The sequence below is a fragment of the Crotalus tigris genome, unplaced genomic scaffold (assembly GCF_016545835.1).
Source record: "Crotalus tigris isolate CLP2741 ecotype Arizona unplaced genomic scaffold, ASM1654583v1 scf7180000024424.1579004, whole genome shotgun sequence".
In the NCBI taxonomy this organism is placed as follows: Eukaryota; Metazoa; Chordata; class Lepidosauria; order Squamata; family Viperidae; genus Crotalus; species Crotalus tigris.
In genome coordinates, this window is record NW_024100591.1 from 1,474,567 (window position 1) to 1,493,026 (window position 18,460).

At 38.6% G+C, this 18,460-nt stretch overlaps 1 protein-coding gene across 2 annotated transcripts in view; it reads left to right on the forward strand.

The window, feature by feature from the left end:
- The window catches only part of TFCP2L1 (transcription factor CP2 like 1), a 47,144-nt gene that overhangs the window by 6,985 nt on the left and 21,699 nt on the right, over window positions 1-18,460 (forward strand). For both annotated transcript variants that reach the window (XM_039330130.1, XM_039330128.1), the window contains exon 2: window positions 7,359-7,510. In XM_039330130.1, coding sequence (XP_039186064.1) covers window positions 7,359-7,510 — 152 coding nt within the window. The remainder of the gene's footprint in view (window positions 1-7,358; window positions 7,511-18,460) is intronic.

Here is an 18,460-nt window from a genome sequence, read left to right on the forward strand (position 1 = left end):
CCAGGATTTTTTTTTTGTGAGGGAAATGGATCCAAGTGGCTCTTTCACTGTTGCAGGTTGCTGACCCCTGCAATAGGTAATGCTAATTAGAAAACATCCCAGAGAAAAGTAGTGATGCACCAACGAAACCTCATATTTCTGACCATGCAGTCACCAGGAGCTGAATATGACTTGAAGGAAATTTTACAGAAGACTATAATATATGCTGCTCTTAAGTGAAGCCTGAGACCTGTTGCATAGCACTTTGCTGACTCTAGTTAAAAGCATGTGAGAATTTGCCTAGGTCAGGAGCCAGTCTTCTTAAACCTTATCAACTAGTACACCTTTTCCCCACTTGTCTTTCAAATGGGGCACATTTCAATTTACAGATTTCCCCAGCCAGCAGCACATCCTGCTGATTAAAAAGACTGGGAGTTGTCATTCTCACTTACCTACCTACATTACATTACATAAATCTGAAAGGTGCTAGTCTGCAGTAAGTAAATAATTGATGCACAAATGTAGTATAGATCCATAAATTGAAGCAAATTCATTCATTTAAGTATGGATGAGCAAGTTGGTTAAACAGTTGTCTTGTCACCAAGGTGAATTGATAGCAGGCTTGGTGGAAGCCTATATTCATTATACAGTCAAGTTTCATCCACATGTGATTTCCCAGGTACTGCTTATGTTGTTTTTAAATCTCTTTGTGTGAAGGACAGAGTCCTTTGAGGCTAATGCTGAGTCAGTTTTTTTAATGATGTTGGTAGAATTAAATGTAACAATATTTGGTATTTTTGTCTCTACTATTTTCGTATCATCCAGCCTTCTGTTATTATAAGTTTATAAAGTGATCATTGGTGTAGAGAAGGCTTAGCTGTATTATTTCTGACCAAGATAGATTTCCTCAAAAAAGACAATATAGTTTCTTTTAATTTGGAGCTTAAATTCACAGGAATCTGATTTGTCCTTGGTTTACAGAAAATCCCAGTACAGATTAAGTGTCTTTAAGTAACTTCACAGCCGTGCATTGTTACATAAACCACAATGACAGAGTTTACACAGCACTGAATCAAACCAAACAGACTACATAGTGGCTTTCCAGAATGTGTGAACCCAATCCCAAGTGCTTACTTCTGGTTGTACTTTTAATTGTACACAGAATTATATTCTTATTACCTAACTTTAACATTTTGCAGAAAAAAAGAAGGAAAGTAGGGAGAGAAAATTCCTAAGTTTTTCAAGTGTTGACTCTAAAAAGAAACCACAAGAAATGGGAGAGGGTGACCGGATTTCTTAGATGTTTTAAAATTAATGTTTAAAGAAATAGAAAAGTTCTTACTAAATAAAGTAGGCAAGGATATACAGGATTATATGGAATACAATTCAGTGATGAACATGATTATATGCTGTATTTTTTCCCTCTGATTCTAATATATGAAATATAGGTAGTCCTTGACTTACAACAATTCATTTAATGACCAAAGTTACAACAGCACGGAAAAAAGTGACTTATGACTGCGTTTCACACTTACGACCCTTAGCAGTATCCCCATGGTCACATGATAAAAATTTAAATACTTGGCAACTGACTCATATTTATGACGGTTGCAATGTCCCAGGATCCCATGATCCTCTTTTGCTACCTTCTGACAAGCAAAATCAATGGAGAAGCCAGATTCGCTTAACAAACTCATTATTAACTTAACAACTGCAGTGATTCACTTAACAAACTTTGGTAAGCTATGTTAGGAAAAGTTGTAAAATGGGGCAAAATTAGCAAAAGAAATTGTGGACTCAATTGTTGTCATAAGTCGAGGACTAGCTGTACTATATCTTGTGTGTTAGTTATGGAAGCAATGAATCTGAAGAGTAAGCATTCTTCATTTGGTTATCTATGTACATATAGGCAGTGCTTTTTTTGTAAAAAAAAAAAAAAAAAGTGCCAGAACTCACACTCGTCATACAACCTGCCTTGCCTATCCTACAGGGTTCCATCCAAAAAAGGTGCCAGAACTCTGTTCTGGGCGTTCTATGCCAAAAAAGCCCTGCATATAGGGCATGTTATTTTGTTTTTCAAAGAAATGTTCCCTAGCCTGGATTCTCTGATCTAAGGCTAATAATGCTCTCTAGTCCTTGTTCAAATCAGTAGCAGACTAAAATTAAATGCAGCTTTATGACATTTATTTCCTGTATTTCTACCACCTAAATAATATTGCCGGTGATATAATAAAAACTTTTTCTTCCTAATCCTTGGCTATTAAGTTTTCTGATCAAGAGGATTGCATAATTTTAAATGGATTCTTGAATGTGAAACTGAACATTCAATTTAAATGAGGGACATTTATTACCCCATTGTTCATCTACTTCCTTAACTTCACTGGATGTTTTAAAATTAGCCTTTTCCCACTGGCATTGAACTAAGCATATTCTCATGGGAATCAGGTAAAATAGATGGATGTGTGGGAATTGGAGTATGAGGGAGATAACCTGAGTCTGTGGAGACCCCCATCTAGATTTAGATTTCTGGGAAGAACCGAAGTGTAAGAATTGGAGTGTGGGATGGTTCTGGAAAGGGGTAGGGCTTGTGTATTCATTTACCTTTTCTCATCTTTTTTTTTTCACCTAGTTTTGTAATACTGAAAACAGCAAGACTTCTGGGAGGGAGAACGATGTGATATCACCTTGTGCAATTCTGCTACCAGCCCAGCCCTTGGGATGGGTCAAGCCTATAAATCTAAATCTTTCAAAAACAATGGATATAGTTTACTGCAAGGGATTTTTCATAAAAGAAATGCAAATATGCTGTATAAAATGGCTGGGGGTGGGGGAGAGAGAGGTCACACCATCTGGAAAGTTTTCCAGCCCTGGAACAGCCATATAAATTTAGCACTAAGGTATATAACGATGAGTGTTACATTGAGGAATGTATTAAAGACATGGTAATGATTTTCCAATGTGCACATCAGCAGATAATAGGGAAATATCATCTACTATTTTCCTTAAAAAAATTTTTTTTAGAGAGTTCAAAAACTAACCCCCCCCCTTTTTTTCCCCAAAGGAGAGAACATGGTTTTGGGCAACTTGGAATGCCAAAATATGACATTTTTCTAATTTAAGCATATCTCCAATTTACTTTATCCTTCAATCTGTTCTGAACTGAATGTAGACTTTCTTGTGAGAATATATGCAGGTAGTCCTTGACTTATGACCACAACTCAGTCCAAATTTTCTGTGGTTAAGCAAGATGGTTGTTAAGTGATTTTATGACCTTTTATGCCACAGTTGTTAAGCGAATCATTGAAGTTGTTAAATGAATCTGGCTTCTCCCATTGACTTTGCTTGTCATAAGCCAGTTAGGAAGGTTACAAGTGGTAATCACATGACCCTGGGACAGTGCAACAGTCATAAATATATGCCAGTTGCCAAACACCTGAATTTTGATCACATGACCATAGGGATGCTGCACTGGTCATAAGTGTGAAAACTGGTCATAAGTAAGGTGACCAACTTTTTTACAATGAAAAGGAGGACACAAATAAATTGAAGAAAAAAATATCGTAAAAGCTGGCTCGGCCCATGGAAGGTCAACCGCCCGCCGCGCCCCCGCCAGCACCGCTGCCCCGCCATGAAGAGCGGGCCCCGCAGCTCCCAAAGCACCAGCTGTGCTGGCTCTGGCCCTGGGGGGCAGCCCGCCATCAACACACCTCACCTGCAGCTGCTGTGCCACCACCACCGCCCACCCTGCGCAGCCCCATGTAGAAAGGGCCCTGCGGCTCCCACAGCACGGGGGGCAGCCGGCCACTGCCACCCCTCACACCCCACCCGCAGCATCCCCGTCACCCTGCCTCTTGTGCCCGCAGCCATTATTGCCCTAGCAGAGCCGAAGATCAAGAGAAACGTACCGCTCCAGTCTCCTCCAGGTATCTTCGGAACTAACTAGGAGATGGTGTAATTGAGTAGCACTGGAGGGGTGCTAAGTTCCTGCCAATTCACCTTCGCTGCAGACAATTTGCACATGCAAAGTTTGCTGGCCGGGTGTTTTGGCGCACTCAGCAGCAATTCCTATTGGCTTTCGAAAGCCAATAGGGGGAGTAGCACAGCTCATGCAAAAGTTGAAAAAAAAAACATCAAAAAAAGGTGCCGGAACGTCGTTCTGAGCGTTCTATGAGAAAAAAAAAAGGCCCTGCAGTTTAGTCTTCAAATATCGAAAGGAGGACATGTAGGAGGACACTTTTTGAGGGAGGACAGAACTTACAAAAGGAGGGCTGTCCTCCCTAAAGGAGGACGGTTGGTCACCTTATCATAAGGTACTTTTTCAGTGCTGTTGTAACTTTGAACAGTTACTAAATAAATGGCTGTAAGTCAAGGACTAACTGTACATAGGCTATAAATCTATTTGAAATTGTTTTTATTATTCTTTTAAAACAAACAACATCCATATCACAAGACTCAATATATTTGGACGGCACTAGATTGGTGAATACTCATTTAGCCAATACTTCACCCTGGTTTTTTGATTTAGCAAAAGAAGGAGATTGTGTGCTCATAACAACCACTCTTTTTACAAGACTATCATTATCATTATGGTAGCTCTCTATGTTGAGATGATGTAAAGTCTTTATATAGTACGGGGTACCCAACCCCCAGTCCGTGGACCAGTACCGGGCCACAGCATGCCAGCAACCAGTCCACACAAACAAGCGGAGCCCCATCCGCGAGATGCAGGCAGCACACAAAACCACGCACTCCGGTCCATGGAAAAACCTCTCTCTATGGAACCGGTCCCTGGTCCCAAAAGGTTGGGGACCTCGGATATAGTGGACCTGAGAGGAAATGTACAGAATATATTTTGCTGGTTTAGATTCTTGCTAACCTAAATTCTATATTGCATTTAAAATGTATTACTTTGCTATGTTTGAAACAATTATTTCAGGAAACTATAAAATAAAGAAATAATATTGTCAAGCTATTGTCAGTTATCAGAAAAGCTGTCTAAATATTCATGTTTAACTTTGCAGTTCACATGCTTTTTAACTTTACTTCTCCATAAAATGCAATCACATTCTCTTTCAGTTAAGAACTTTTATCATGTTTATTATCAAACAGTTTGAATAATGGATTCACCATTTTTTAAAATCTTCCTGCTGGTGCAAAATGAATTATTAATCTGTGTAGGTACAAGAGAAACACCTTCTTGCTCTAATTTTCAATTGATGTGGATGGATTGCCTTGCTAATTATAGATGTGGTGGCATCTAGAAAATGTAGTCTTTTTCATATGCACACAAATATTTGTGGAAGACAGTTGACCTAATGTTTCATTTCTTGAATATTTAGAACCAAAATAAAAAATTAAGCCCATTAAGTTAAATGAATTTGATTCATTAGAAAATAAGTAAATATTTTGATTGCTTCTGCTTAGAAAAAGGCTTTGTTCATTCATTTTATAGACTTTGTTCAATTTATACTTTGTTCATTCATTTTATAGACTAGAACCATCTATGGATGCACCATAATTAATTTTAATACAGTAAAATATTAATTTCCTAAAACCTCATGTTACATTTATCTTCCTGAAATATAACTGGACTTTCCATTATATATACTGAGTCTTTTTAACTTTTGGCATGTATGTTCCTGATCTTATGACTAGTTAAACAGTTTTAGAATGTGGCCCAGCTTGTTTGGAAATACTAAACATAAACTTATCTATAATCAAGAAGAGTGGTCTTTAAAAGACACATGACTGGAAATTTGGAGCTATAATCCCAACATACCCCACGTGGAGGCACATCTAGTATACCTTACTTTATCTTAGAAATGCTAAGTCTGGGCAGATATGATTCATATTTGGATGGCAGACACTGGGAAATACCCATAGGTAAACATAGGGTGAAAAAAACATTCCGTGGAAGAAAGCACGGGGTGTTTTCATGGCAACCATTTCCATACCACTATTGAAAAAAAACTACATGAATGGTCAGGGAAGTCACCAGAAGTTGAGCAAGACTGTAGTTCTAACTTTTCTGGAGTACACCAGAGTATGAACAGGTGATAGATTTCTCCTGCAGTTACCAGGCTATATATTTTCAGGTACCATTAACTGAGTATGAGATTCATGTCTGGAATCTATTACACATGCACACATGTCTTTGTAATTTGTTTTTTTTAATAAAGGGGGGTGACTGAATCACTTTTGAGCCTGGGAAATAGTTTCTAGGAATGGTAGTTTCTGGGAGGATAGACTGAGATAAGATGTTTTCTTGTTCTTGATGGGAGGGGTTGGATATGAGGAGGTTGCAGTGCTGAAGTGTTGGAGTGTCTTGGAGTGTCTTGTCTTACCAACAACAACTGCATAAACTGAAATATATTTGGAAAAATCTGCCTCCTATTTACCAAGTCCTTTATTTTTATTTTTAAAAAGAACTATTTTCTAACATGATCTGCATATCTTTATTATAAAGATAATCTGGCTTGAATGCTTTAATTCTCTTCTTCCTCATGGAATATTTCAATGGTATTTTGTTTATGGCAAAAAAACAATTATATATTTCATATTTTCTTTCGTATTGCTACCTCCCATTTTGTCTATGGAGATTCTCATCCATCCAGGTCATGGTTGTCCCAAAGGTGCTTTTTTCAAAAAGGCAACTGGACTTCGTTTTTCCTTGAAGTTCTTTTGCTTTTTATCCAAGAAGCTTCTTCAGTTCTGAAGAAGAACCGAAGAAGATTCTTGGATGAGATGCAAAATGTCTTCAAAGAAAAACAAAGTCCATTAACTTTTGAAAAAAGAACCTGTGGGGCTACCTCCCCTTATCCACATCAATAGTTGGAGTATCAATAGTTGGAGTACATACATTATCTTTCTGTTTTTCCCCACTCTTTTTTCAGCACTAGATTCAATACATCCAATGAAGTGGATTAGAGTCCATAAAAACATATGGAATGGCAAACTTCTTAAATTTTAATATGACACACAGCACCTTGCTGTTCCTGGTCCTAGAGACTAACATGACTCTTTCTTTAAAAGTAGTTCAATCTGCATCTATGAATGTGACAGAATATATGATACTGCATTAAATAAGATTACTTGAAAAACAGTATCATCACAGCATATATTTTTGTATCTTTTTCTTTGTGTATCATATTGAGTTTATTATGTCAGTTTTCATCATATAAACTTGGTCGTATTGAAATGTATTGAAATTGATAACTGTTTTGGTTTTTGATAGGTTAACTTATTAAAGGAATATGTTCACAGAAAAAATACTCATGTAGTATGGATTCAGAGGATTCTGCCTTTAACTCCATTGTAGTTGTATAGTTAAAAAAAAAAGCAAACCCATTGCTAAGTTTTATTTCATTTTATTTTTTCAGTGATGTGCTTGCACTGCCATTCTTTAAACAAGAAGAGCCTCAACTTTCCCCCGAGAATGATACAAAACTCCCTCCATTTCAATATGTGCTGTGTGCAGCGACATCTCCTGCCATAAAACTTCATGAAGAGACTCTGACTTATCTCAACCAAGGTAGGACCAAAGCAAAATTGAATGGATTCTGGTTGTTTGAATTGATCTTTGGTGGTTTGAAGACTAAACATAGCAGACCCTAATTTAGTCTGAAGACTGTTTGTGCATGTCTGGGAGACATCGTTTAAGGTACTGTGTCTGAAATGTGCCACCGTGGAGTAGAATTATGTATATTTAGGAAGATTATATTTTCAGTGATTTTGTGTTAGAGACATATTTGACAAATGGAAAATATTGTGATTGCCAGTTGCAATGTTGTACTCATTGCAATGTTATACTTATTTAACATTAATTCTTCTACTGAGGGAGAAAAACAGAACTTTACTGAATGGTGAGAGATTGTAGATTTTGCTTTGTTTCTGCTTAAGACAATACTATCTGGTAGGAATCAAAGTGCAATAGAAAAAATGTACACTATGATGTGTATGAAGATTCTGCTACAAAATGCTGAAGAGTATATACCAGTTTTTCCCAGCTAGTTCTGGGCTTCATAGATAAAAGATGGAACACAATAATGAATATTGAGGCTTGAATAGTGATTGGTTTGTGGGAAAAGTGCATTTGTACAACCCACAGTTGTTAGGTTGAACTTGCATGTTGTTGATAGTTTATTGCATGCACCCAGTTAGGTGTGCTTTAAACTATTTCTACAGGTTTCTCTTTCCTTAATAAATGTGGGGATATTTCTCATATATTTGTATATATATATCTGCATTATATATTTGCTAGAAGCCATGCTTCACAAAAACTAAGGTGACAAAATTTAAAAAAAGATACCTCATTTTGCAACGAGCCATGATGGTGCAGAGGTTAGAATGCAGTACTGCAGGCTAACTCACTGCTCACTGCTAGGAGTTTGATCCTGACCAGCTCAAGGTTGATCCAGTCTCCCATCCTTCCAAGGTAGGTAAAATGAGGATCCAGATTGTTGGGGGGGGGGCAATATGCTGACTCAGAGAGGGCTGTAAAGCACCACAAAGCAGTATATAAGTCTAAGTGCTATTGCTATTTCTAAAATCAATACCAATAATTTACTCTGTAGTGAACACAGAAATATATTTTCCCTTTCCTTCTTCTACTACAAATAGCAAAAAGAAAGGAAGAAAAACAGGTTAGAGATGGGTGGAAGGCACTGCACTGGGAAGGGAAGGAAAAAGAAAGGAAAGAACATAGCTGGACAGGGATGAAAAGAGGAGAGGAAGTAATTGGTCATGGAAGGAATCTTGTTTTGGTGTTACAGGAATAAAGAAGACATTTCCAAAGGAATCTTGATTCCTGGAAATGTTCATATAGTTTTCTTACCAAAGGTATGGAAACAGTTGCCATTTTTCCTGGAAAGACTTTCCTACTATCCAATTAAACCTAAATGTTTTGTGTTCTATGGTGTCCTCTTATCCAAGGACTATTCAGGCCCAGCTCTCCTTAGGTTTACAAAATTGGTGAGTGGGTTACAGAAAGAATTCTATTCCTTGGTGAAGCAGCCATTCCCAAGTAATGGTTTCCATGCTTCTCCCAGTAAAGTCAGCAAGTGATTGCTTCATTGGCGTAGGTGGCCTAAGACATTCAGTGCAGACAAGTATATTCTTTAATCCTTTACACAATTTTCCTGAATCAGGAACAACTGATGAATTGTATTTATTCACATTCACCTTGTTGAAATTACAACATTTCTTGCAAAACAGGAACAGTTTTATTAATTAATAGAATAAAAATATAATTTTCAATACTCTTTTATTAATATTAATAGTAATACTTCAGTAAGCTTGCTTGGGGGCAAAAAAATTATTTGTAAATAAAAATATTCTGTTTTCAAGGTGATCTGTTATTGCTTTTAAAATATTGAATAATAATAATAATAATAATAATAATAGTAGTAGTAATAATAATAATAAAAAAACAGTGCAATCACCATTACTATTTGTTATTGCACTGTTTCCTCTGTCAGCAATACTGAATAACTCAGGACATGGCTATCAAACATCAAAAACATCTGCCAGACTATCTCATCTCCTTTACATGGATGATCTGAAGCTGTATAGAAAAACATCATCTGAAATAGAATCGCTGCTCAACACTGTCCGTCTATATAGCCAAGATATTGTTATGGAGTTTGGCTTGGACAAATGTGCCACACTTACTATCAAACAAGGAAAAGTAGTGAAAACTGAAGGAATCAAGATGCCCCACGAAAATAACATTAAGAGTCTGGATGAGGAAGAGTACTACAAATAATTGGGTATCCTTCAAGCTGACAACATCAAGCACACTGAAGTCAAGAAAAAGATTAGAGGTGAATACATCAAGAGAGTGAAGAAGATCTTAAAGTCCAAACTCAATGGAGGAAATACCATAAAGGCAATCAACACCTGGGCAATTCCAGTCATTAGGTACACAGCTGGAATAGTGGACTGGACTCAAGCAGAACTAAAAGCAATTGATGGGAAGACCAGAAAAATAATGACAATGAATCATGCCCTTCATCCACGCAGTAACATTGACAGACTTTATCTACCAAGGCAAATAGGTGGGCGTGGAATGCTACAAGTACATCAGATGGTTGAAGAAGAAAAAATGGCTTTGGAAGAATATCTGAAGAACAATGATGAAGATGCACTGAAATTAGTATATCAGGAAGGCTTACTAACTACTGGAGAGACCAAACTGTCCTACAAGAAAGACAAAATGAAGAACAGAATAGAGGCATGGGAAGACAAAGCACTACATGGCCAATACATGAAAAAAATAGCTGGGAAAGCAGATAATAATAAAACCTGGCAATGGCTAAGAGCAGGAAAATTGAAGAAAGAGACCGAGGGACTAATTCTGGCTGCACAAGACCAAGCCTTAAGGACAAATGCATATAAAGTCAAAATTGAGAATACAGCAACAGACAGTAAGTGCTGCCTATGCAAAGAAGCTGAAGAAACAGTGGACAACCTGGTAAGCTGTTGCAAGAAGATTGCACAGACTGACTACAAGCAGCGGCATGACAAAATAGCAACAATGGTGCATTGGAAGATCTGCAAAAAATATCATTTGCCTGTAAGCAAAAACTGGTGGGATCAGAAAATAGAGAAAGTCATAGAAAATGATAAAATGAAACTGCTCTGGGACTTCAGAATTCAAACAGACAAGCACCTGCAACATAACACCCCAGACTTAACAATTGTCGATAAGAAAGACAAAAAAGTCTGGATAATGGACGTGGCAGTGCCTGTAGACAGCAGAATAGACGAGAAAGAACTGGAGAAGATAACAAAATACAAAGACCTACAAATAGAAATAGAAAGACTGTGGCAAAAGCAAGCAAGGGTAGTACCAATGGTAATAGGCTCCTTGGGTGGAATCCCAAAACAACTGGAGCACCACTTGAACACCATTGGCATTGACAAATTTGCTATTAGTCAATTGCAAAAGGCGGCCTTACTAGGAACTGCTTCCATCCTGTGACGATACCTGTAATACCATCAAACATCCACATCTGCCTATCCCAGGTCCTGGGTAAGGATTCGATAGGTAGACAAAATGCCAAATCCAGTCTGAACATCTGGCTGACTGTGCGATGATCCATAATAGTAATAATAAAAAAATCCAGTCTGAACATCTGGCTGACTGTGCGAAGAACCATAATAATAACTTTATTGTCACTTTGAAAGTACACCAATCAGCATACATCAAAATGAGATTTTGTTGCATACAGCTCTCAAAGGGTCACCACCTCTGATATACACTCCTTGTTCGTGGCCAGCTCAAGTTACAGATCTTCCATTTTAGTCTCTAGGGAGCAAACGATGGCAAACAGGACAGATGGAAATGGAGCTCCATGTGGATTAGCCCTCAAATTAGCTTGTATTCCTACACGACAACTTCACCTCCTTTCCTTTTTCTGATCTTGTCTCTTCCACCTTGTCCTTAAAGTTAGTTATATTTGTGCTTTGATCTTGGTAATATCAGTTCAGTATAACACCATGTCAACTGTAGAATAAACTTCAGTTGGATATTGAAACACATTAATTTTTATTACTGAAAATAAATTAATTTTAGTAGTAATATTCAAACAGAACCTCAGGGATTCAAGACACTTAGAGTTTAATGCTCTATATGTTCTTTCAAAATTAAGTCTGTTGGATTCAGTAGGTCTTAAATCCAGTTAAGGGCTATAACCTTTCAAATAGCATTTTTATCTTAGCTCATCTAGCAATACACAAATGCCAAAATCGAGTCTGCACTCTTTTTGATTTGATACTGGGGACAAACACTCAGATTGGTCACCTATGGGTCAATCTTATAATTACTATTTAGTGTGATGAAATATATTCTATTTAACAGGAATCAGTTTTTTAACAACAGCAGTTGGAATTGTTTTTGGAAATATATATAACTAGAGATAACTATATGTCCCAAACCCTCCCAATATTACTACATATTTACAAAGCTCTTATGTAATGAAAACTGACACTACCATAGGCATGCATTATAGTAATTAACAGTTCCATATGGTTTGCAGCAGTGGTGAGTATATGTAGCTCGGATGTAGGATGAGGGTGAAGGTTTGTTATCTGAGCTTGTGGGTTGGTTTCTGAATGCTTTATTACCAGGCTCCGTGACATCTTCAGCAGAGTTTAGGGGATGTCAATGTCAGTGTTCTTCTATTCATAGGTGTATGTGTGTCAAGTGAGGGTTTGTGATGGGTCTTGTGATGGGTCAAGTGTGAGTCATCAGTGAATCTTGTGATGGGACTTGTGATGGGGAGGTTATATCAGGTCAGGGCTGCTGGGGGCGGGGGGCTTGCATGGTTGGTTGAAGGTCAGTGCTACGTCTGGTTGGCTGTGTGATTGATTTGGATTCTGAAGAGTTTGTAGGCCAGTTGTAGGTCGATGTGTCTGTTGATGGAATTGCTCATGCAGAGCCAGGCTTTGATGAACTCACGGGTGTGGTGGGTGGTAGCGTGGCCAATGATTTTTGTGTTGCTCCAATTAAATTGATGTTGGTTGGTGTGAGTGTGGGTAGAAATTAAAAGGATTTGGAATTGTGGGGTTTGACTGCCAGCTGGTGTTCGTGGATCCTGGTTTTGAATTGACGTGATGTTTGTCCCAGTAAAATTGGTTGCAATGGTTACACTTGATCTTGTAGATTACACTGTTTCTTTCATCCTTCTGTATCTTGTCTTTGGTTCTGTATAATTCCTGGCAAAGTGTGGCTGTGGGTTTGTGGGCTATTGCTATTCCTAGGGGTTGGAGAATTCTGGCTGTCATTTCCCACACCCCTTTTGTGTATGGTAGGCTTAGTTTATGACAGAGATAGTCCAAAAAACTTCATATTCCCACATATAACATCCAAAGCACAACACACCACACAGCCAACCACCATGCCAAAACCACACAGGGAACTAGGAAGAGGAGGTGGCGATCCCTGCATTGCCAAGCCCAGCTGGCAGCAGATCTGGAAGCGAAGCTGTGCCGACCATCCTTGTGCTGGTGGGGGTGGGGGTGGGGCAGCGGGGGAAGGCGGGATCTGGCATGTGCCCACCTTTTGCCGCTGCTGCCCCACATCGTCCCGTGTGCGCCTCCAGGCCATGCGTGCAGGATGATGTGGTGTGGCAGCGGGGAGGGGATGGGTGTGCACCACATCTCACCTTCCCCTGCCGCTGCATCCACTAGCACGAGGATGGGCAGCACAGCTTCGCTTCCAGATCTGCTGCCGGCCAGGATTAGTGATGAAGGGATCACCGCCACTGCCTCCTACTTCCCTATGTGGTTGGCCGGTCGGGGGCCTTGGAGCAGCAGGAGGAGCAGCAGCTGCCACCTCTGTCAGAGCCACCATGTAGACAGGGCCTGCACCAGGTGAGGGCTCCTTTCCGGCTGTCCAGGGGCCATCTCTGCCCATGCTGATGGGGCTGCACTGTGGAAGGGAGATGGCGGCTCTGATTCCCCCCTGCCAGCCACCCCCCAGCCCCCTGCCCCTTTTATGCAATCCTACGTGACAGAGTGTGGATGAGAGGCTCGGCCGGCAGGGGGCAGCTTTTTTCCATGGAGGCATCCCGGCCCTCCCACACCCCCTAGCCAGACCCCCTCACCTTTCCCCAGCTGGGACTTGATGACCCCACCCTCCTGCTCCTACCCCACCGACCTCCCGAGCAGCCCAGCCCAACCAAGATGGAGCGAAGGCGAGGCAGAGAACCAGTTGTTAAATGATTTGAAATCCACCACTGGTCGCTTCCAAAGGCCCCTCACTCAGTCTCCCGCCAAAACTTCTCCTTTTATAGGTTCCTTCACCCTGCCCAGCTTTTGCAGCTGTTCCTGGACTCTGCATGCATGGAGAGGGGGAGGGGAGGAGTCCAGCCCTGCATCCCTCTGTCTGTGGCAATGGTGCGCGTGCCCACAGGGATGGCTCTGCGTGCCGCCTGTGGCACATGTGCCATAGGTTCGCCACCACGGATCTATACACTTCCAAGAAAATTGTAGGCTTCATAATAACTTTGTGCTGTTCAGTGTACTGTCTGTATGAATGCCTGCATTGTGATCAAAAGGAGGCAGATGTTATAATCATAAATCATCCTTATTGAAGGAAGGCTTTGCCATATGTTATGTTAACATATGTTAACCAACACGTGTGCTCTTTAAAGCTGAAGACCTTTTCATTCAATTCAAAGGATCATTTGTTCTAGGAACTCTCAAACAGTTATTTCTTTGACATGGTTAATGCATACAGCATAACTTAGACATTTTTCAAAAGAAACAGATTGTCTTAAAATGAGCTTTTCAATGAAATTGCAGGAAAATTATTATCATTAAATAATATAACATTTCATACAATGTTAGGGGACCTCCGTAGATTAAAAAAAAGAGTTCTACAAGGAGAAGTTTTCTTAAAACATTTACGCTTTTCCCAATGTTTATGCAGAAAAATGGAGGCTATAGTTACAGTCATGTATCTTCTGGCTGTAAAATAATCTATTTCTATAAGGTAAAAAGGTTTATATAATCTGAAGAAAAACTATTTATCCTGTTTCTGAGTAGTTGTTTAACTATAGCTTCCATTTTTGCATTGAATACCAAGGATGAAATATGTGTGGGATTTTCAGAAAAAGTAAAGCGTTTTTAATTTCCCGCTGGTGGTACTCTTGTTATATGTGTTATTCAGAGAAGTTCAGTGAAAACGAACCTAAAAATTTGGGAGTTCTTAGTTTTTTAGTCAGGTGGGCAGGAACACAATATATTTTGACTGCAGATGAACAAGATTTCCATTGGACTATGTTTCATGCTGGACTGTGTTTTCTTCTTTCACATGGGTGGAATGTAGGGACTGAACTTTCGTGATCTGAGAAATACGCTTTTTTTCTCCCTTAGTGTTATGTGAGAGTCCAGCTGATTATTAACCAGACCTTATTAAATAGATATGGCTTAGATATGTCAACTTAATCTCCTGGAACTGGTTTTTCTTCACTTTGCTTCTATGAAGATGAGCAGTTCTGCTAGTTCTTGATATTTGTAGATTCTTGGAAAAATTCTCTTCTATACTATATGCTATACAAATAGATAAAGGAACCAGTGTGAAGCAAATGAATGATTCCCCCCCCCCAAACAACTCAAATTTTGGGAAGGAAAAATGAAATTCATATTTTAAAAAGGTATAGGAAATATATATATATAGAAAAAGGTTGAAAAAGGAGGAAATTTTGATTTTTAATATAGATTCACGCAAATATAAAATGACTTATAGCAACTTACATGGATTCAAGTACAAAAAGTTTAAGTGTCTGTTTGTTATGGATACAGTCTTTACTAATAGTACTTAAGAATGTATAGTAAATAAAAGGAACCATAATTTGATTAAAATTATGTACATAATAAAACTATAGGTTAGCACCTGGAGGAATAATTGGGATCTGAGAATATTGGATTTGAAGGCCATTCCATGATGGTATATGTCACATAATTTGCAGAATCAAATCACAAATTTGCAGATTACACCAAGCTGGTGGGAATGGCCAACACTCCAGAATATAGGCTCAAGATATAAAATGATCTCAACAGACTTATTTGGTATGACTAGGGATGACATGATAGCAGTGTTCCAATATCTAAGGGGCTGCCACAAAGAAGAGGGGTGGGTGGGTGAACCTATCTCCAAAGCACTTGAAGGCAGGACAAGAAGCAACAGAAGGAAACTAATTAAGGTGAGAACCAACCTGAAAATAAGGAGAAGTTTCCTGAGAGTTAGAACAATTAATCAGTGGAGTGGCTTGCCTTCAGAAGTTGGAGGTTTTTAAAAAGAGATTGGACAACAATTTGCCTGAAATGGTATAAGATCTCCTGCTTGAGCAGCGGGTTGGACTAGAAGACCTCTAAGGTCTCTTCTAATTCTGTTATTCTGTTATTTGCTTGTGCTATCATTACACGACCTGCTGACAGAAATTCTGATTGAAGAACATAAGATACAACTGAAGCATAATATGCCAGTGCAGCATGTGAGGTTATGCTAATATAGTACAGGCTGCTTCCAAAATTTTCAGCCAGTCTGGTCAAGGGACATGACATCCAACAGACCTTGAGACACCAGGATGGGAAAGTTGTTCTGTTCATGGAAGTATCCAGAGTTTCAGCTGGAAAAAGAGTGGGGTGATTAACCAGTTGTTAGCTTTCAATTATCACATCAAATATTCTGATTAGTTTCCTATTCTGAAATAACCAAAGATTCACACAAATTGTTATCAAAGTTAACTAATTAGGCCCTTTAATCACCAATCCATTTGTGATATAAGAATTTAAAAATACTCCCTGGCTTGAGGGCTTTATCCCTGTTCATCTGTTACAAAATTGAAATAACCCACATTCCCTCACTAACATTTCTCCACTGCAATTTTCAGACATTTTGAAGGAGATGCACTTCCTCAAGTATATAAGACTTATACGAAAGTCAACATGCACACATTTCTGCATTGGTTGCCTTTTGTCTTGTAGGCATGCAAGTCAGCATACACACCACTCAGTGGTGGGATTCAAATACGTGAACAACCGATTTTCTGTGTGGATGCCATTTCCGGAAGTCCATTCTGGGCCTGGGCAGCAAAAAATTAACTACAGGTTCTGCCGAACTGGTGCAAACTGGCTGAATCCTAGGAGAAAGATGCCACTGGAGCAATTTTAGCATATGTATGTTAATTATCAAGAGCAGTCCCACAGAACGAGCATTCCTAATCGCATCAGACATAAACAGAGTTATTGTAGAATACAAGAAAGCATAAATGCAATCTGATACCCACTGATAATTTATTGACTATTAAAGCCATACCAGAACATTTGGTTTACACTTTATATTAAGATTTCATGCAATTTGTTTAGCTGATGGGGTCATTCCTCATTTTAAACCATAATTGGTTACTTGCTTATTGACTGTAATTGTAGCCCAATATGATGTTTATACAAAGATGTATAGTTTGTGGTTTTCTAGCATTTTAGGACCTGTCTAAGCCTCCAAATAGTCTACTGTAAGATCAGAGTGGTTAAAAAAAGTCAACAAACAAATCATGAATAGAAAAACATGTCTTTTTCTTTTTTGCTTTGTTTCTGGTTGATTCAGTATATTATAATTCAGACAAATCCAGGTCTCAGTGCTTTTATTTCTAATTCATATTAGTTTGAAGGAGTTGTTTTGGGCAGAAAGTTTATCCGGAAGAGGCAAAAAATAAATATCTTTTTCTGCCTTTCTGCATCCAAGATGCTCTCATTAGCAAAACAGTCATTAGCTTTCCTCTGAGCCTTGGAAATTGGAAGTAAGGGAAGATTGGACGCTCATTCATTAAGCTATTCCCCCTCCCCAATCCCATAATTCCAAGTTTATGAGGGAATTTAAAGTTCTGTCATACTTGGCAGTGAATTTGCCAAACAAGAAAAAAAAGAAAAGCCTATGGGGCTGTTGTTTTTTGTTGCTGTCAGAACATCACCTTCAAACGTTTTATTTTTATTTTATATTGATAGTAGGCAGATCTTTTGCCTTAAGTGCCCAAGCATACTGCTCTTTTATTTATGATGTTTTTAATTGCAGGCAAAAATGGTGTTAGTTGATGCAGAAAGCTCATAAAAATTCTTTTGAAGAGGGGTGGAATTGTGGCATATAATACAATTCAGGAACATTGTGAACCTAGTCGATTTTATTACTTTTTTTATTATTGTGGAACCACACTGAATATGTATGTACTATAGCCAGCTTAGTAGAACCATATAAACAAACCTCTTTGGCTCTGATATGTCTTGACCTGCTGTCAGGCCTTTCTCAGCTGACAAGACAAAATATTGCAAACATATATTTCCCAGGGCACAAAGGCACCGATAAAGCAGATTTATTGTGGCAAGCCTTTGACCCATTACAAAAGAAGTCTAGTGATTGCAGTGCATCAAATGCAAGTTCTATTGATACTACAGTCAATATTCAGTTCCTTGTGCCTTTCTCCCACCCATTCTACATAAAGCTATTCTCTTGTGAACGGGTAATGCAATATCCATGTTTACTTTGTTTTGGAAATGGCCTAATAGCAGGCTGTTTTACTTTTGATTGGTTCAGCTTGTGGAAAACCATAGTAAGAAAAGATGGATTATACATACAGGTAGTCTTTGTTTAGTGACTGCCTCATTTAATGACATTTTATTTATTTAACATTTTATAGCCTCCCGTCTTTTACCAAACTCTGGGCAGCTCCCAATCAAGAATTAAAATTATATAAAAAACTATTAAAGCTATATTAAAACCATAAACATTAAAAACAACAACAAAAAAGAACTGGTGCCAAGCCAAGCTGTCAGCTTATCCTAATCCAGCACTATGGGATAAGGCCAAGTCTTCCGTTACCATGGCTAAAATGTTCTGGAAGGAATCTCTTGTTATTCTTGATAATTTTAATCTAAACACGGCTTTATGTGGAAGAGCTGGTTTTTTGTTTTCTTTTTGTTT